The 21,189-nt window shown below is 36.4% G+C and overlaps 1 protein-coding gene across 1 annotated transcript in view; it reads left to right on the top strand.

Moving 5' to 3' along the window:
• Positions 1-21,189, top strand: part of LOC129241559 (cubilin homolog) — a 58,899-nt gene that overhangs the window by 28,905 nt on the left and 8,805 nt on the right. Inside the window, 6 exon segments of the mRNA XM_054877956.1 lie at positions 279-1,791; positions 2,650-3,346; positions 12,528-12,679; positions 12,743-14,529; positions 18,441-20,841; positions 20,910-21,083. Of these exon segments, the coding sequence (XP_054733931.1) occupies positions 279-1,791; positions 2,650-3,346; positions 12,528-12,679; positions 12,743-14,529; positions 18,441-20,841; positions 20,910-21,083 (6,724 nt within the window).

Raw genomic sequence — 21,189 nt, 5'->3', positions numbered from 1 at the left:
GTAGGTTTCTACTTAAGAAAGATATTATATAGCAATCCGCTGGATATATAGAGCTGGATTCTATATAAGGCTGTGGATAAAGTACATTAGGTCGAAGTTTATAATAGGTGGCGGCTTCTGAAATTAGAAAGCATATTCATTTTTTTAGACTAAATGCTATACATATTTATATATATGTATATATATGTATATTATATATGTATATATTATACACCACCCCTTTGTAGTGAAAATATATTTATTGCACATGAATTAATCCTTGTCTTTTTTAATAACAGAAATGGTAAAAGTAGCACATCCCCTTGGATTGGTAAATATTGTGGCAGCAGTATTCCAGTACGCATACCATCCTTTACAAATTACCTTTATCTACACTTCGTTTCCGACTCGTACATCTCCGACACTGGATTTTATATTACATGGCAACAGACGGAGACGGGTTGTGGTGGTAAACTCAACTCGTACAAGGGTTCAATACATTCTCCTCACAATGTTAATGTTAATGCTGGAACAGTCTCTTGTGATTGGCAAATAACAGTTTCTAGAGCATCCACAATTATAATAAATATTACGAGCTTCGGAGATGACTCGGTCTTATGCAAGCAAAATTTACTAACAGCATACGACGGACTAAGTGTTAATAGTCCACGAATTATATTCGCATGTGGGAACAAGGGAAATGCTCTTCAATTGAAAACTTCATCAAATCAGGCTTTAATAATTTATAATTTTGCTGACAGTGATGTTGAAGATGGCTTGCAGTTCTTCATCGAGTATGAGACCAACTGTAATGTCGTGCTTGACAACTTAAACGGTGTAATTGAGTCACCTAATTTTCCTGATATTTATCCACCAAATCTTAACTGCTTTTGGGACATACAAAGTGGAAAAAACAATAAATTTCAACTGATGTTTTCGCATTTAGACATTGAAATTCGGGATGAGTCATGCGATTTCGATTATATAATTTTTTTTGATTTACACAACGACGATGTGCTCTCCAAACAGTATTTATGTTCAAATCCTCGCAAAGCTATAACCACAGAAGGAAATCGATTCCAAATAAGATTTGTTACTGATTACTCTGAGCCAGCGAAGGGTTTCAGGCTCGAATATAAGAGGATTGGCTGTGGGGAATATTTGTCGGAAAATTATGGAATTATAAAATCTCCTCACGCTCCTTACAGCACCGGAATTAGCTGCGATTGGTACATCGAGGTTGCAGCAGGGAAAAAAATTGTTCTCAACTTTGATGAAATCCATATCGAAACTGAACGGGATGACTGCAGTGATGATGGTATTATTGTTTCAGAGGAAAAAAATTCTACTAATATGCTCTTAAAGGAATGCCGGATAGATCAAGTGCCGGTTACAATAACATCACAAGCAAATCATTTATATATTCATTTTTACACAAGCAGCATTCGAACAAAGAAGTATATTTCGGCAAGCTATACTGCGCGAGACTCATCTTGTGGTGGCATTTTCCAGGGCAATAACGGGCAAATAACCTACCCGACCCCAGGTGGTTTGTCTGGTATCACTACAGAATGTGTATGGCTGATCACAGTTGAGAATAGTTACGGAATAAATCTTATTTTCGATCATTTTAATATTAGCTGTAATGGGTTTTTGGGTTTATGGAAAGTAGATGATAGTTCGGAAGCACTTTTAGAAAAAACTTGTGGAGATACAGTGCCCGCAAGTAGATTGATTCAAAGCAATCGAATGAAGGTTGTGTACAAAATGAACGCAAGTGGGTCGGCACAATTTTCATTTAAATTCAAAAAGGTGAGTTACCTTTACTAATATTTATACATTACCGTAGGAATTAAATACAATACGCATTCATTGTAATATATGGAATTAGTGACAAACTATCGGTAGTACACCACTATCACACCTATCGATGGTTCTGACTATCGAACATATTTCATACCTATGTGCATATACATATATGTAGAACAAGTAAGAAAGACTAAGTTCGGTCTAGGCCAGGCTGTTAGTTTGTAGAATCAAACAAACTCATTGATGGCTTTTAACATCAGGTGTGCTTCTGCTGTTTCCGAAAAATAGTCTTTCAGTGCGAAATTTAGTCGGAACATATAAAAAGGAGGGCTCAGTTCTTATTCGATGTCAGTAATATTTATGTCGAATATGAATGAGATAGGAAGTAGTGCATGTACCAAGTTTTCTGAAGTCGCGGAGATGTCCGCATTTACCCAAAAGCGGACGTTCAACGAACCACTGTTCGAGCTGTCTCTTAAGAAAACTTTTTTAGCAGCGTACAATTGATGACTAATGATGTTGATTCTGAACATTAGTCCTCGTTTACTTAGAAACCTGCATAGAAATGTAAATTCCTCGAAGTGCAAAATTCTCACTTCATGCCCGTCTGATTGCATAGTGCGGATGTTTGGACAATAGAGAGAGAGAGAGATTTTGCGGAAAATTGTTGGACCTTTGCACATTAGTGACGAAAATGGAACAGATGTTGAGGTTGCAAGATTTTACATGAAAGCGTTTCTGTATTCGAAAAATTAATCAGTGAGATTCACTCTTCCTCATAGTTTTAACAATAATAATAATCAAATAATATATATTTTCTAATTTTCTATCAAATTGTTTGGTTTTGATTTGCTCAAAAAGGCATGCGGAGGACATCTGACTGACTCTTTTGGTTACATAAAATCTCGTTTGGACGAAAAATGCGAGTGGAAAATTGAATCCGAAGGCACACACATTTTTCTAGATATATTGCATTTGGAATGCGACTGCTCCAAACAGGAAAATTGCACAAATGGCTTGAGAGTAAATTTTTCTATAATATTATTGAAAATTTATTAAAAACTAACACACGTACATTTTAAGTTGATAGATGGAAATGGCAAAAACGAATTGAATAAATTTTGCGATAGTCACCAATCCAATATAGCTCTGTCAACAAATGCTCTGGACATATACGCCTCGAAGATAGAATTTAAAGCCAAATATAGTATAGTACAAAGTTCCTGCGGAGGCGTACTCACCTCATTGAGAGGCATACTGACTTCCCCTTTCTATCCGCAATCTTATCCATCTAATGTAGAATGTATATGGGAGATTAAAGCAGCGGCTGGCAACCATGTTGAGCTGATGGTTGAATCATTAGATATAATGAATTCAGAGAACTGCAACCAAGACTTTTTAGAAATACGTCAGTCCAATGAACGTGGCAAGATTATTCGATTATATTGCTCAAATGAAACAGTGACGGAGAAAATAGTTTTGTTTGAAAATGCATGGATCAAGTTTCGAAGTGTTGAAGGAAGTACAGGAAATGGTTTTAAGCTAGCCTGGAATTATGGTGAGTGGTTTGGATTTATAATCTTATTTTCTATGATTATATATATAACTACATACATATATAAATATTTTATGTGCATATAACATATTTATATTATCATATTATAAATTATTCTATATCTTTCAATTTAAATATTTTTTAATGATAACAAATTCAATCCAAATCACAATGGAACAAATAATGAAATTCAGTCGCATTTAAAAAAAAAAAGCAATACAATTTTATTTCGACTCGTCGCCTGTTTTCAGCAAATTTTTCTAAAATTCTTTCCACCATTGGAATAGATATGGATATATATGTAGGTCTTTTGCCCTATTCGAACGCTCTTGTGACATCGGATCTCTTGAATACATTCCCTCTTACTTGATTAAAGGCAGATAAAACACTTAATTCTTTCAGACCTTTCTCAAAATCTGCTTCTAAGCTATCGTTGCGAAAAATATGAAATTTGTTTAAATTTAGAGTATTATTATCGACAAGACTCGAGGGCCAAATGTTTGGAAACCAAAAAGTATATACAATACTTATGTTTAGGGTTGGGCATTTTGCAATACAACTAAATTGCACTATCACTAATTTTTTAGTGGTAGAGCGTTTGTTTCCATTCGGACAACATAACCCAGCCAACGTAGCCGCTGGATCTTTAGTTATAGGTATATATTATATAATTGGCACGTACATCCTTTCTGGGTGTTTGGCCGAGCTCCTCTTCCTATTTGTGGTGTGCGCCTTGATGTTGTTCCACAAATGGAGGGACCTACAGTTTCACGCCGACTCCGAACGGGATATATTTTTTATGAGGAGCTTTTTCATGACAGAAATACACTCGGAGGTTTGCCATTGCCTGACGAGAGGCGATCGCTATTAGAAAAAACTTTTTCTTAATTTTGGTGTTTCGCCGAGATTTGAACCTACTCTTTAATCGCCTCGCTATATTTATGTCATCAGAAAGCTTATACAGCTTATTGTTCCATCGCCCTCGAAATTCGCCGTCGCCAACGTGCAATTATTATTAATAATATTTATAAGATGCATGAAAAATAATAACAACTTTGAATATTCAAGATTTGTTTTCAACCGCGCCTACAAAAGAATAATTATTAATTCGATAACGTTTTTTTTTTTTTCGGAATATCTTCCATAATTAATTACCGTTTTTTTAATTTTCCATGATTATATGTATATATACATATGTATGATATATGCATTGCCTGCCTGGTGGTGACTACTTTAAACTTTTTCTGCCGAGTGGTAGTCAGACACATACTCATTCGGCTGCAGCGGTCGCCTATTTTCCGTCATTAGTAATCGGAAAAACTATTCATTAATATTTAGAAGTGAAAATCAGATCTCATCAAAGGTTAGGTTAGGTTTGGCAGCCGCATCGCCCATAGACACACCGATGCGACTTAGAACACGAAATGGGTCCGTTGTGAGCCGCGGGGGCTGGGCTGCATTTCCCTCTCTATATTAAACCATCCTGAGCTTTTGACAAAGCGTAAAAGGTTGTTGATACGTAAAGTGTATAGATTATCTATATTCGTTAAGCAGTAGGAGTTTAAAAATCGGTTCCTGCTTCGGGCTGGAGCTGGGCATGTGCAAAAAAGATATTGAATTGCTTCCAACTCCTCCTTATTTCTGCAGCTACGTCAGAAATCATGCGTGTAAACGCCTAACCTCCTTGCATGATTTCCTATGAGACAATGTCCTGTGAGGGCCCCCACTAAGGTCCTGATTTGAAGTCTACTCAATTTTATAATACTCTTGGACAGACGTAGATTTAGTCTTGGCAATGTTTGCCTAGCAATTTCACAGATGTTAGCGCTACTCCATCTTTGATTTGCAGAACTGATTAGTACGTCCTTAATAAGAAGCTTACAAGTTGCGAGAGGTATCTCCATAAAATTATTTATGTTTGGCATACAGGTACCTTCTCTTGCAAGTTGGTCTGTCCTTCAGTTCCCTGGTATATCTCTGTGGTCTGGAACCCAGCATAAGATTATACGATATTGCTTGATCATCTCATTTAGAGCTTGGCGACGACGTAAGACACTCCTTGATGTTGTTCGGAATGCATCCAGGGCTCGTAGGGCAGCTTGGCTGTCTGATAGAATGCATATCTGGTGATGATATTCTGTTTATCTTAAACCATTTTAAGGCTTCACGAATAGCGTTTATTTCCGCTTGAAAAACACTACAGTGATCGGGTAGTTTAAAGGATTTACTAATAGGAAGCTCATCGCAAAATAACCCTGATCCTACACCGGTGTCCATTTTAGATCCGTCCGTGTACATCTTAACGGGTCTTAGATCTTCTTCAAGAAATTCCAGTCTAGAAGGGATTTTCATTAGGAAATTCCTTTCGAAGCAAAGAACGGGATAGTGATAATCACAGTCACTGGGTATATCCGTATAGGAATATAAGATGGTTGAATGTCCATGTGTGACAGTCCTCCATTGTGAGCTCGCTTTGAGCCTTAAAGCGGAGCAGGACGCTGAGTATCTGCAGAAGAAATCTAGGGATGGCAGATGTAATATGATATCCAAAGCCATGGATGACGTGGTATTCATGACGCCACATATTGCTAATTCCGCTGATCTCTGCACCTTATTCAATATATTAGAATAGGTTTTTTTTCTGCATACACACCACCAGATGACATTGCATATAGAAAATGGGTCTGACGACAGCAGTGTAAAGCCAATGCGAAACCTTAGGTTTAACTCCCCAGGTCTTACCTAAAGCTCTATTACATTCATAAAAGGTAGGTTCGCTTTCCTGACTCTTTCTAAGATGTTTGACTTCCAAGTCAGTTTCCTATCTATGTTTAGTCACAACTACTTGGTTTCTTCCGAAATCACAAGAGCTCTCCCCTTGACCATAATTGGACTTAGCTAAGAGATTCTGTGCTTCCTAGTGAACAGTATGAGTTGTGTTTTGGCTGGGTTGACTCCTTGACCACACTTTTCTGCCCACACAAGAATATCTAGAGCATTTTGTATTAGGTCTCTTAATGTAGATACAAATTTACCAGAGACAGCAATAACAACATCATCGGCGTAAGCTATCACCTTACAGCCCACCGATTCCAGTATTAACAGAAGTTTATTTACAACTGCGTTCCATAAAAACGGTGGGAGGACTCCACCTTGCGGTGTATCTCTACTTACCAATCTCCTGAGCACCGATTCTCCTAGTTTCGCTTCAATTGGTCTGCTATTTAGCATTTTGCCAATGAAGCATACCAAGCTCGGCTCTATCCCAAGATCAATAAGTGCTGCAGTAATTGCTTTTCTGTAGCAGTTCCCAATTTTAAAGACTTCCAGCTAACATCTTACGAAGTCTTGAGGTCTCAGTTGCCCCCTCAACCTCTTCACAAAAGGATTTACAAGATTGCCTTTGGGCAATTATAGATTCTCAGAGCACCTTTATAGCCTTTCCAATCTTCTGCGAGTTGTGTTTTCTTTGCTTCTGCTTATTTTTTGAAACTCGCTTAGTCTAGTCTTCTTATGGGACAGGCTTCCGCTAAGGTAGCATTCAAGTTGTAGGTAATCTTTTCAACCAAATTTTCTTGTCCTTCTATGCTTTGTGGTAACACAGATGGACATGTTCCTAGGGTAACCCCGATGTAATCTACATACTTTTCCCAGTCTGTTTTCCTGATATTTCTACCCGGCTTAGGTTTCGGATCAGATGATCAGAGAAGGAATGTTCTTCCAAAACTTTCCAGTTCCTAATTCTGTTAATAACGGAGTCAAAAGCGAAAGTAGCGTCTAACACTTCCTGTCTATTACTAATGACAAAAGCAGGTTTATTACCTTTATTACAAATCTGTAACTTAGTTCCTATTAGATAATCAAAGAGACACTCACCTCTAGCGTTAGTATCAGTGCTGCCCCATATCTCGTGATGCGCATTTACATCCGCACCAATATTTAGCTTTACGCTAAGCTTCTTTGTCTGCGATACCAGATCTTTGAATATTAATCTCGGTAGCTCCTCATGGTCATGTGCGAGGTAACAGAAAGATAGCCACATCCGTTAATTCGCGACTCCAGGCTAATGGTCAATTGATCGGTGTCGCTATAATTTGAGAGCATGAAAGCATTTATCCCTTTTCTTATTAGTACGCACGCTCTAGGATTACCTTTGTTACGAGCATACATCAGTTTATATTTTTGAGTCCTTAGTCCGCACACAAGTCCATGTGATACCCATGGTTCTTGAATCAGGACAATATGATGTCCACCTTTGGCCAGGTGGATTATGAGGTTGGTGGACGCAACCTTTGAGTGGTGAAGGTTAATTTGAAGAACCCGTAACATCATGGTTACTGGGCTTCCTCTCCACCACCGTTTTGTTAGGATCATCTGAGTTTGACGCCAGTAGCTCTTCCTCATCAGAGAGAGTAGTATCAAGTACTCTATCTAACAAGGAAGAGATACTGCCGTCAGCAGATGCCTTTCGTAGCGCTGTAGCAGTGTTAGGACCGGAGCCAGATTTCGCCGTGAGGCCTATTTCAGCACCAACCGGGTCCTTTAAATTAGACGTCTTGTCCTTATTATAGACCCTCAATCCATAGCTTCCTACACCGTCAAATTTCGCCAGTGCGTCCACCGAGTCCTTGCAGCTTTGAGATCGTCCAGCTTTGTGACCTTCCAAGACGACGTAGGAAGCTCCGGATTACATACCTGAAGCATTTCAAGGATCGTTTGAGGGTCTGATGGCTCCGCTAGTAACCATGCCCTAGCTCTTGGTAAACTGGGGATGTCATCCCTCGAAATTACCTCGAGTTTAGACCCAGACCATACTTCGCCGATCTTTGAAATGGCTATTTTGTAAAGATCAGTTGATCAGCTTCACGTGGCGCTGGTGCCATCCACTATCGCGACAGAAAGGAGATTCCTGGTCCATTCTCCTTGATCAAAACTATTAAAAAATAAATTATGATAAATTTGAATTATTTTTGATTTTTTATTATTGTAAATTTTTTATAAATAATTTTGTTTAAAGTGTTATAAATTAAAATTTAAATTAATATTAAATAATAACTAATAATTAATTTTTAATTAAAATTACATTAATAATTAAAATATTTTATAAATTTAAAGAAGTCTGTTTTTGTGTTTTATTACCCCAATAGCTCATTTGATATTCTGTATAGTGAATTTAGCAAAAAGGACAAGTTGCATTAAACCGCTAAAAATGATTGTTTTCAGATAAATTTAGTTATATTTGAACTGCTAACTCCGGTGGTAAATACCATGGATACGAAAAAATATTGAGATTTTACTTTTAGTAAATACAATACAATACTACCTACATTCATTATTTTCCTTATTTCATGGCCATATTACAACTACCGCGCTACGTGTTTGCCCAAATATTTTTTTAGATAAACGTATTTCAATTTTGTCGTACAAAACGCTTTCTTATCGATTATCAATTTTCACTGTTTTTTTATTCTCTTCTCTTTTTTAAATTGATTTGCGTTAGGGTTCTATGCAAACCATTTCATTTCAATTTTAACAATTTTTCATCAAAAGAATTTATTAAAAGTATTAGTTTTCTTATTTTTCAAATATTACAATATTATTGATTTTATTAAACTTTTGCATTACAAATCGTTTTGGAATTGAGCTCCCTCCTGCAAATAATTTCCATTGTTAATTCTAATATATTTCTCGCAAATATAGAAAAAATTAATTCAGTAATTTGAAATTTATTTGATAACATTTTGGTTTATTTTTAATTCAAATTTATAATTAATTAATTTTATTCATGTTTTAGATATAATATCGTGCATGGTAATTTTATAGATGGGAAAATTATAGTTGTCCATAATTATCGGAAGAAGCACGAGAAACTCATATTATTTTTATTATTAGACTTCTGGGCATTGTGACCAAAATAGACGTATTGTGCAAAACTTACTGAGGTACCCTATATTTTAGGCTTTTGAGAAAAGTTAGCACATTTTGGGGTTTATTTTTCTATAATTTATATGGAGGCACGGCAATACTACCAAGGTGGTGTAGCCGTTTTCTGCCTAGCGCAGGAGATTTACAAGGGATGTGTTCTGAATGTTCAGTGTCCATTTCACAGAATCGGTAGGTAAAGGTCTCAGAGAGACCAAATTTGTTTAAGTGGTATCTCAAACTACAGAGGACTGTAAAGTAACCAGTTAGAAGTCTTAAGTCTACTCTGATGAGTGAAAGTAGCTTATCAGAAATTCCTCTGTTAGGCGTTAGGAATTGTTTCGTTGTCGCTGACCAATACAATTCCGCCAGTATCCAACGAACTTCTTCTCCTCCCAACTCCTGAGAAATTTGTTGGGGCCTTTTGTAAGTACACAGAAAGGTTCAGGACCAATTACGGTCATGTTTGCCCCTTTTTTTGCTAGTTGGTCTGCTATTTCGTTCCCCTTCGTGTCCACAAACCCAACCCAATAATATTGTGCTGAAGTTCCCTGACATGTTGGGAAGGTTCAGGCAGTCATGTACCAGCTTTTAAAATAGCCTGACTATCTGAAAGTATGTTCTTCTCACTTTTCTATGGAGATATTCCCTCAAACATATCTCAATGGCATGTATTTCAGCTTGGAAGATTGTTGAGTAGAGATTTTTTTAATTTAGGCCCATTGATTCCCTCCCCTGTTCGATTTGATTTCGTGTTTGAAAGTGATACAATTTTTTCCAGACCTTACGTTCATTAATAAGAACTTGAAAGTTCCTGAAGAGAATGATTTTGTGAGATAATGTATCCACCCTATGAAGAATAGGAGTATGTCAGAAGTCTTCTAAGATATTTAAATGACCTTTCATATCTCCATCGTAAAGCGCTTCATCATAATCGTAAGGCTCTCAAACGCGCTTCTTTTTCTATTGAAATTGAAAGCGGTGGTATAGGTACATAGAAGCACACCTAATGCGTCAGTTGGACATGTTTTCATTGCTCCTGCTATACCAACGCAGATGATGCCGTATAATTTGTTAAGATCATTTACCGCCCTTCGTCACTAAACTTTAGACCACCATGCTATGGAAGTGTAAGTGACTATAAATTTAACAACTGTAATGAATGTCCAGTAAGTCATTCTGGGGGTGGGTCCCCATGTTTTTCCAAAACGCCTTGTGCAGGCAAAGAAGCTCTTAGACTTCCAAAGCGAGCGTTTTGTCAAGAATGATATCAAGGTAGTTCGCTTCTGTGGAGAGTTGAAAGTGGATGAATTTAAGACAGGATATTTAATGTTGATGCTCCTTTTCTTAGTGATCGGCACTAGTGCAGTTTTCGATGGGTTAATGGAGAGCCCTTTGTCGGTGTACCATTAGTTTATTATAGTGAAGGCTTGTTGCATACGGTTAGAAATGGTCTCCGCATGGCAGCCTACTATGTATACCATCAGGTCATCTGCATAACCTTGAGTGTGGAGTCCTAGATTGTTCAGTTTGTGGAGAAGTTCATCTATTACTAGTGTCCATAGAAAAGGAGAGAGCACTTTCCCATGCGGGCAACGTCTTGTAACCATGATGCCCACTGTTCTGGATTCCATCTTATGATGGGTTTAGGTAGGTACTTTTGAGATAGAGTATTGTTGATTGCCTCATAGGATGTACTAGCTTGAACCCGCCCGCGTAGGAGTACTTTTGAGGGATTTAGGATATGTATATAAAAGAATTACAAAGAATAATTTCATAGAAAATATTTTTTTATTAATAACCATAATATTACAATACCCGGCATCAGTTGCTATGCCTCGTTGAATAAAATTAAAACAACCAATCAGAAAAATATTAAGCAAAATTATTTTTATTAATTTTCTATCACAAACCGTTTTTGAACTTTGCATTTGGATCATAGTTGAACAGTTTATGCGGATTATGAAGTCTAGTGTGCTATAAATAGTGGGAAATAGGAAAAACTAAGATTATTTAGATTAAATTTAAGGAAACATTCGATTATTAGTGACGAATGAGAGTGATGGCGCGGCCTGGGGGCTGTGGGAAGGGAGTTCCATCATAAAAACATGTCTTTAACCTTCAGTGGGTGAAAATACGAATGTATAAAAATTTTTACGTCATTTGGTGTTGTCGTTTCGTAGTGATGCGCGGACAACGTACACACATTCACCTTTATAGTATAGATTATCGAAAGCTCCTCGTATGCCAATAAAAGCGCCAAGTGCAATTTGTTTTGATTAAATAGCTTTTTCAATAATAGTTACGAGACTGTTTATTGAAGTCTTAGTAGATTTGCCAGGTTGGTAGGCAAATTGAAGTTGATGCAGTGGGATATTACCTAAGTTGTCCAAAATATTTTCCATTTGAGAAAAAATGAGCTAAGGCTATTGGTCTGTATGGCTTAGACAATTGTTCGGGGGTTTCTCCTACCTTTGGAAAAAATACAACCTTTACCTGATCCCATTTCGTAGGTATCAATGGCGTATAGTATGGAAAAAGTGGAGTCAATGTATTGGATTCCCTTTATAGAAGCAAGGGAATATCCCATCAGGTCCAAGACATTTGTATGGGCTGAATGTAGATATATCCCATTGCATACTTATTGTATTTCTAAATATCAATTCGTTACCTCGGTTTACTATTGATACATTATATTTCAGTAAAAATTCAAGAAAGTACTCACCCCATATCGTTGTTGAGCATTTAACAAAGAACTTATTGTAAAAGTATGGAGAACATTTTACACGAAGAAGCAGTCGAGAATAAACAAGTCATAATATTTTGAATATGTTTCTCATTACTTGGGGCCCCATAATTAAAAGCCTAAGAATAATGCATTAAAAAGGCTTCAAAGTCTACATCAACTGATCTTTTAAAATCACCAGCAGTAAGAAATTCAAAAGATAATACTAATTTCCAAAACACAACAAGAATTTGTTTGTCTTATATTCATCTTTTCTATGCCTCAAAAAAAAAACATTCAACGTTAATTCTTTCAGACCAGGTGTATTGATCGAAATTCTCAAGGGTCAATACCCACTATACGACGTCATGAAGTCAACTTAAAATCCATAGTTTGTGCGAAATAAATTTTGGCTTGGATGAGAGTATGAGATGAAGACACCACATCAGAGTCTCATTTTCAGATCAATCTAAATTTGTTATATAATATTATTATAATTTTGCGCCTCATAAAAACAAACAAATTATTTCTTTTCAGCACACAACAATGAGCTGCATAGTACTGCAGGTTCGATCGAGTCGCCGCCTTTGAATTCAATTTTCAATCAAGAAACATACACATGGAGGATTTTATTGCCCAGAGGAAATTTTATTTCTCTCAATTTCAAGGAATATAATAGAGGCTTGAAAGTAAGGAAATTTATATGCACACAATTTGCATGAGCTTATACTAACTTTTAATTTAATCAACAGTTATATGATGGCTTTGATGACTTAGCTTTGGAAATACCCATTCCGGATTCTCCTTGGCAATACACATCTAGTAGCAATGTTTTATATTTGGTTAGTATTAATAATGAATTGGACGCTTTTAAAATCGGTTGGAAAACTGTTAACAACAGTGGTGTGCAAACTAATCTATCCAGAAATGATTGCAATAGGACATACGTAATAAATTATAGCAATCGCTTAAATATTTCCTCGCCCGGCTATCCGAATGGTTATGCTCACAATTTGGACTGTGAATGGATAATAAAACCGGAAGACTCTACCGAACACATTGTGCTGAACTTATACGAGGTCAAGCTTGAGACATACGGCGAGTCAGATTATTTGCAGATCTTAACATCCACTAATTTGATAGACTGGCATAAAGAACTGGATATTTCTGACAGCAATGATATGTCTATTATTCCGATTAAAGTTATACAAGGAACGCCATATTTGAAACTTGTGCTTCATACAGATTTCAGCTTCAATCGCACCGGTTTCACATCGTTAGCAAAGACTGCTTGCGGATCGAATATGACCGCTCTAGCAGGGCAAATATTAGGAACAAATGTTATGCGCTCGTTTAACTCCAATTCATATTGCATATGGCATATTGAAGTCCCGACCGGAAGAAAGATTGCTCTTCGTTTAGATTTTGGGAAAAATATTGTGCCTATAGCCAAAACTTGCCGCCAATATGCAATAGTGTATGACGGTTTTGATGGCAATGCACCGATATTACCCCCTGGACACATATGCAACCAAGAAGGTCGAAATGTCAAAAATTTGGAATCGTCGACCAACCGTTTAACAATTAAATACAACCTCAACTGGACTAATCCTTTTGAAAAAGATTTGGATTTTAACATGACATATCAAGCAATTGCAGAGTGTGATACCGAAATACAGCTGACACATTACCTTAGTTCAATTAACATAAGCTCACCTAACTATCCCAACGTTCCCAACCCGCACACTGAGTGCAATTGGATTATAATTGGTCCTGTGGGCGAAACACTGCAAGTTGAATTTTTAGGACACTTCAGCTTTAATACCCGATATTGCAAAAAGGAATTCATCGAAATATTTGATGGCTCCACCGAATTGGCACGTAGTTTTGGACGTTTCTGTACAAAGCCGAATACAATTCGATCGACAGGAAACATTCTTCGACTACATTATTTGACCGATTTAAACGAGCCACGAAATGGATTTCAAGCTAATGTATCGATTGCCAACTGTGGTGGCACTTATGCAGACTTAGTTGGCGAAATCACATCAAATGGGTACCCAGAGATAGGCGCTTATCCAAAACCAGCCGTTTGTGATTATACAATTAAAATGCCCACCAGATCTCGAATGCGTTTGAATTTTGCTGATCTGGATTTAGCTTACGAAAGAAGTAATATAAATCGATCTGATCGTATTGAAATTGTTACACTTAGCGAGAACCCTGAAATAGTAACAGTTTTATATGGGAACTCTACGATTATGCCAGTTCTAGATATTGATACAAATGCAGTCACGCTACGCTTTGTAACATTCCCTGGAAGCTATTTGCACCGAGGATTTAAATTAAGATTTCAGCGTTTATATGGCCTTTGTTACCGTGAAGTTGACAATGATTCAGGTATACTGTCATTCAGCACGCTGGATCAGGTACCCATTTATGTATCCTGCAGATGGAAAATCAAAGTTCCAAAAGGCCAACGAGTAACATTCGAGTTTCAAAAATTCGAAGCCCAAAGTGTCGTCAATAATACAGAACGGTAAGATTTGGTTTTATTTTAAACCCTTCATCCATTCGTTATCAGAATGAAGAATAAATCAGAAAATGTCTGTTTAAATCATTAACGAACCACTCATTTGACCTCACAAAAATAACTGATTTTTATAAATTTGACTTTGTATAATATATACATATGAGTATGGTATGTGTATGTAAAAGTATGTGCTAGAAGTTACCCGCGACTCCACCTGCATGGTATTTTTAATAATTTTATGTGAACCCAACCCGACCGCACCAAATTTTTGTCAAACTAAAATGTTCCAGTCGTATAGGTTGACATGACACCAAATGATAGAGGACTTTTTTTCTAATGTCACTCTTTTTTGTCGCTCTCTGGCAGGCAATGCCAAACCTCCGAGTATATTTCTGCTATGAAAAATCTCCTCAAAAAAAAACGTTTGCCGTTCGGAGTCGGCTTAAAACTGTAGATCTCTCTATTTGTGATCGCCACGTACCATGCATCTCGTCAAAGTTGACATACAAATCAAAAACATTGAGCTTTGATGAATCGAACTCTTAATACGATTTCTACAGTAATTCGACTCCAACGCCATTTAGTGTATCCAAACAAACTCGCATTAGTTTCTTCAAACATTTATTTTTAATCAATAGCAAAAATAAAAGAATGTTAATTTTTGAATGGAATTAATTTTTTGTGTGTAATTCTCGTATAATACCATTCTTCTAGCACTAGGTCAGCACCAGCTACCCAAATAGCTTTACCATGTGTAAGGAATGCTTATAATAACAGCAATTCCCGCCCGTTGGATATTCATAAACAATATCTTTCACTAAATAGCATATAAATTTTGATTCCTCTTCTTGTTTATAGGAGCTGATTTTAATAATTTTCAACCATAAAAACGATAGTTCGAAATATCCACCTAGGGAGACCACTTTTCCAGAAACATTTATTTTAAGCAACTAAAACGTTTCCTGATTATGAACCAAATCAGACAATCCATAGGTACGAAAATCTGTAATAATTCCATGACAGCGCTACCTGCAGTCAATTCCTTTCCAAAGCAGTTATTTATAGTCAGATGAAACATACATATACTATAGTATTCCAAAATAAATCAAATCAAGCAAAAAAAAAATTCGTAGTATCTCAAACACAGCGCCACCTACCGGGTCTTAAAAACTCGCAAACCTTCTCCATTTATTTAAAACAACTCTTTAAACCACAAAAAATTAGCAATCAAGCAAACTTTCATATTCATATAGTACATGTGTTTATGTTTATATATATTATATGTAATTCGCTTGTACATCCTCGTTTAGTTGTTTGGCCGAATTCGTCCTCCAATTTATGGTGTATGTTTTGATGTTGTGCTATACATATGTAAATGATTTTTACGAGAACATTCAGGTGTGTGCCAATACGTAGGCGCAACGCTAATAGCAAAAACTTTTTCTTATATTTGAGGTTCGTAACGCTTAGTATAGGTGCTACTTTTTAAAAACTTAAATGAAGCCAACCAAAATTAATCCATTATAACATACTTCAATTCATAACCAAATTATAAAAAAAATAAAATCTGATGAGCAAAACTTATCTAAATATTCTTATACTCGTACATGTGCAGAAAAAAAACAAAAACAATTCAATAAACCAAAAACAAGGTTCAACGGTGGGTTTCAGTAGAAAAACCTCAAAGCGCCTCCTACATTTTGTTTACCGGTACGGGTTCAATTACCAATCTTTTCACTCGTTTTTCTATAAAATGGCAGATCGAGGTAAAAGATAGAAATAGTATTTTTAAGACTTTAGACTAAATTGTCTTTTTAAGACTAACTTCTGATAATTACATAGTTAATAACACTTATAGTAGTTTTCGAATACACTACAGAAATTGCTACTCATCTTTTTGAAATAGTCCATCTTCAGTTACAATATAAAAAAATACAATAGTATTTTCTATGATATACAACTTTGTTCGAGATTTGGCACTACTTTTCCCCATATCTCGAACAGCATACTTATTCGCATCGAGAGAACTCCTCGTATTTGTAAGCGATTCATTCAAGAATCGATCCATTTTTTGACTTTTTTATATGAGTGAAAGTTCTAGCATCAAGAGTATATGCCCTCGATCGAAACAAATGATAGTCCGGATAGTAAGAGGGGTGAGATAAGGCATTCATTTGCAACAATTATTTTATAATGTAGCGACGATGACGATACGCTTGCTTGTCCACACACAATGCAACTAGCTATCTACAAGTACGAGTTGTCAATATGTCGAGCGATGAAGAGGAATTTATTTTATTGTATTATCTTCTCCATCGGAGCAGAAATAAAAGAAAGAGGAGGCACTGGGTGCATCCGCACATAAGGAATAACTCAAACAGCAGATTATTTATTGCCAAAAGGGAGTTACAAGAGGATGATTACAAATTTCTGACTTTTGCTTACACAAAGGATTATAAATGTCAGACCTTTTACAGAATGTCTAAAACTGTTTTTAAGGAGCTTGTAGAAATTTTGAAGCCGACTATTCAAAAACTAAATACTAGCACTGAAAATCAAAAACAAACTACAAGCGTACAGGGTATTTGACGACTCTGCTGCTGTGTGCGGTTCGCTATTTGAACACAAGTGTGCGATAACGAAGCGTATGCCTCGCGTACATTTTGTCGCATACGCTACGATGGCGATATGATCCGTGTGCGGGGGCCCTAAGCCTGTCTTGCAATTATTACAATTCTTTCTTCTTTTGATACGATGTTTCACCAATCAACGCGTCTAATTCAGCCGCAGTTTTCTTCTCACATCGCTTACCGAAGAATAACACAAATTCAGCAATGTGGTGTTATGGTTATATTCACAGGTTTACGGTTTATATATACAAAGCTTCTCGTTAAAATCCATCTGCCGTTGGGAGACGGCAAAAGACTGTTGGTTCCTCCATTTGTAAGATGGCGCACACCTGAAAATGGAGGAGGAGCTCGGTCAAATAAACAATACAACAGACCATTCTTCTGAAATTGCAAAAGATCGTTCGAAATCGCTTTTAATTTAGATATACTACATACATAGTTATTTCAAAACACCTGGGTCATCTGCTGGCCTATTTGTGAAATTTGTGAGCGAAAACAAATAAAAAAAGACTAATTCTGAAGAATCTTTGGAAATATGTACGATATATTTCTTATATTCTGAAAAACTGGGTGATTTTTTAACTATCATCTTTTTAAACAGTTATAAATCATATTTTGTTTGATATTTCGATTAGTTTATTTCGTGTTATGGCATTCCACGTAATTCGCTAAAAGAATATAACTTATGCAGGTATAACAACACAAACTTGGTAATAAAAGCGAGTTGGGCGAACTGAACTTTTGTGAATGGGCTCTGAGAAAATAATGGGGAAATTTCAACTAAACACCTACATATATGAAAAAATATTTTTAGATAAGTAAACAAATTTCACCAATCAAATTACATTTTTTATGGCGGATAATATCAGAGTTGCTTTTATTGCCATTACTGCACTAACGTGTTTGTTCAGGAGGGTGGATACAACAGTCTAATGAAACCTAGTGAATTGTAAACATATAAAGTAAATACATTACCAAAATGTTTCGACTGATGAGAGGAATCTATTTCGCGAATTATGTTAGTCCGTTCATTTAAGCAACAGATGGTTCGGTGTGAAATCGTTTAATATCCCCCTCCATCCAAATGTAATGATAATTTTTGAAGTGACTAATAAAAAAGTTTTGCCTAATAACGGTCATAATAATAAAAAAGTTAAACGCTCTGGAAAATGTACACTACTTCGTTGAAATACTCTAATTGTATATATGTATATATGTATTCATATTTTTTAATATATTCGGCTCGTAACATCGGTTTTAATGGCATATTTTTTCAACTTTTCACAGTTTTATATTGCAAACTTCTCCCCATCGAAATGCGCTGATACAAAAAATTGCATTTTACAATGATCCCGATATGCTTTCGAAAATTACCGAGGTCGATATAAACAATTTTAACTTGTCTCAGCAAATAGTGTCTTCTGACAACTTTATGTATGTACGCTTCGATATTCATCGCCGCTTTCCGTCAATACGCAAACTTCAGGCACGCTATAGTTCGAACGAGGAGTCTCCCTGTCCACCCGATATCAACAAACAGATTTCTGGATCACTCGACACAAACAGATTACCCTGGAATACCAACTTCTTTTGTACCTCACGATTCATATTAAGTGGATTTGAAACCATAACTTTTAAGATCGGAGAGATTGTGGTTTACAGAAATAATCCATTTCACAATCCATATGCCATTCGTTTCCAAGATGAAAGTTTACTTATGCCATATAAAATGATATTTACAAATATCACTGATATAGAGGTGTCGCTATCATCCAAAGGTGGCATGCTCAATATGCTGCAAAATGATGATATTAAAATTAGTCGGTTTTCAGTAGAGTTTCATCGTCATCCCTGTGGAGGAAGCTTCAACGTAGCTAAAGATTTCAAAATTATATTTCCTCCAGAAAATGCTGTACATAATGGTGATGAACATCATATAGAATGTGCGTGGACGATTAGAGGAGCCTCTGAAAGGCGACCATATAAGCTGCTTGGTAATATCAGCTTAATTGATGACTGCAGTAAAGAATTTATTGCCATATATTCTGGTATGACTCCGGAGCTTCCACAAATTGCAAAAATTTGTCATAACTCAACAGAGCTTATTTCTGGTATCAATTTAAAAAAGCATTTAACGACTATATTATATCACTCCGAAGAACCTAGAGCAAGTACATCATTCCAGATAACTGCTAAAGCGTCTATTACTTGTGGCAGTAAAACGATGGTTGTAATTAGCCCTCCACCAGTTTCAGTGGATTCTAAAACATATAAAAACAATATGGAATGCAGCTGGGAGTTCGAAACAAGTCATGGACTCTACTTGATTGTAAATTTCTTAGGTAGATTTTTTATAGAGAAATCCGAAAACTGTTCTAAGGACTACCTGGAAATATATTTTTATGAAAATAACATTTGGAATCCAAAAGAACGTTTTTGTGGTCGAGAAGTTCCGAGCACGTACAATGCCACGTCACATCGTATATTAATAGTGTTTCGCACAGACAATACAACAACAGGTGATGGCTTCACTTTTCGAGTATCATCAGCTTGCATCACCACTTTCCATGTTACCAATCAAATGCAGGTAGTACGAACTCCTGATCCGGAAAGCACGCCGTATTCCAGGTTTCAGTGTTCATATACCTTCGTATCAAACTCAGATAAGGCAATTAGGTTGCAAATAAAGAATAGTGAATATACACATGCCCGTAGGCAAATGAACAGGTCATGCCCATTGGGATTTATAGCCTATAAGAAAGACGAAGAAGGAAACGAAATTAAAGCAGGCGAATATTGCGAAGCAGCAGAAATACTCGAGTACCGTTATTTGCGTTTAACCATTATCACGGTCTACGAAGCCTTTCAAATAGCATATCAATTAAATTCTTGTGGCGGAAATATCTCCCAATCGACAGTGATTCGTTCTCTGTCCGCGACGAACGTGGAAAGTGGTAACGACTATTTATATGCGGACAATATGAACTGTATATGGAATATAATGGCACCGCCGGATCATTCCATATTAGTAAGGTTTAAATATTTCGATATGGAGAAAAATGAAAAATGCTCACTTGATTTCGTGACAATTTACTTAGGCTCTTCACCGAGGACAGAGAATGAGCTTATTAAATTATGTGGTAATTTAAGCGCAAATCCGCCACTGGTTTTAGTGGACGGCAGCCAAGCCGTTATTGCGGCTGTATCTGATAGTAGTTATGCGAAAAAGGGCTTTCAAGCTGATATTTTATTTGTTCGCAACTGTAATGAACGCATTGCATTGACTAACGATGACTCAGTTGCACAGCAACTTATAATGATTCGGAATTACACAGTGAACTCAACTGAGGAATTGCATTGCCAAATCCGTGTAACAGCTCCGGAGAGTTATCGTGTCAAAATTCAAATAAGAAATCTGGATATTAATCAAGCACGATGTCCAGATGAAACATGTGCACAGTGCAACTATTTAGAGGTAATAGAAGGGGCGGACAAGAGTGACACCACCTTGTCCATGGGCAAATTTTGCACAAATAATGAAACGAAAAGAAAGTTAATAACGTCCAATGAACATGCACTGCTACAATTTAGCTTTACAAGACAAGGGAATTACACCCCTGAAATTGTTCTAGAAATCGAAAAATCCGTTTGTGGCGGACGAAACGAACTAGAACTTCAAAGCGAGAAGGTTAGATGGAAAATATATCATTTACAAGCACGGGTTCTATTAATATATGTGTAATATTCGTCACACAGGTCATAACGATCCAATTTCCACCTGAAGGCGCAGTATATCCTCCTAATGCTCATTGCAAATGGCGCATAAAATCGGAAACACACTTTCAAATTCATTTCGAATACATGCTTTTACAAAAGCCATCTGCAGAGACGGGTCAGTGTGTTGATTATCTGCGGATAGCACATGTTAAGGTAAAAAAGTTCAAAAAGTAATGTTCAGTTAATATTTAATTTTGCTAATGGAAACTAAATTCTTGGGTTTATATAATAATTTGATGTTAAGTTTCTACCTTAATTT

The sequence above is a fragment of the Anastrepha obliqua genome, chromosome 3 (assembly GCF_027943255.1).
Source record: "Anastrepha obliqua isolate idAnaObli1 chromosome 3, idAnaObli1_1.0, whole genome shotgun sequence".
Classification (NCBI taxonomy): Eukaryota; Metazoa; Arthropoda; class Insecta; order Diptera; family Tephritidae; genus Anastrepha; species Anastrepha obliqua.
This window is presented reverse-complemented; position numbering and strand designations above follow the sequence as displayed.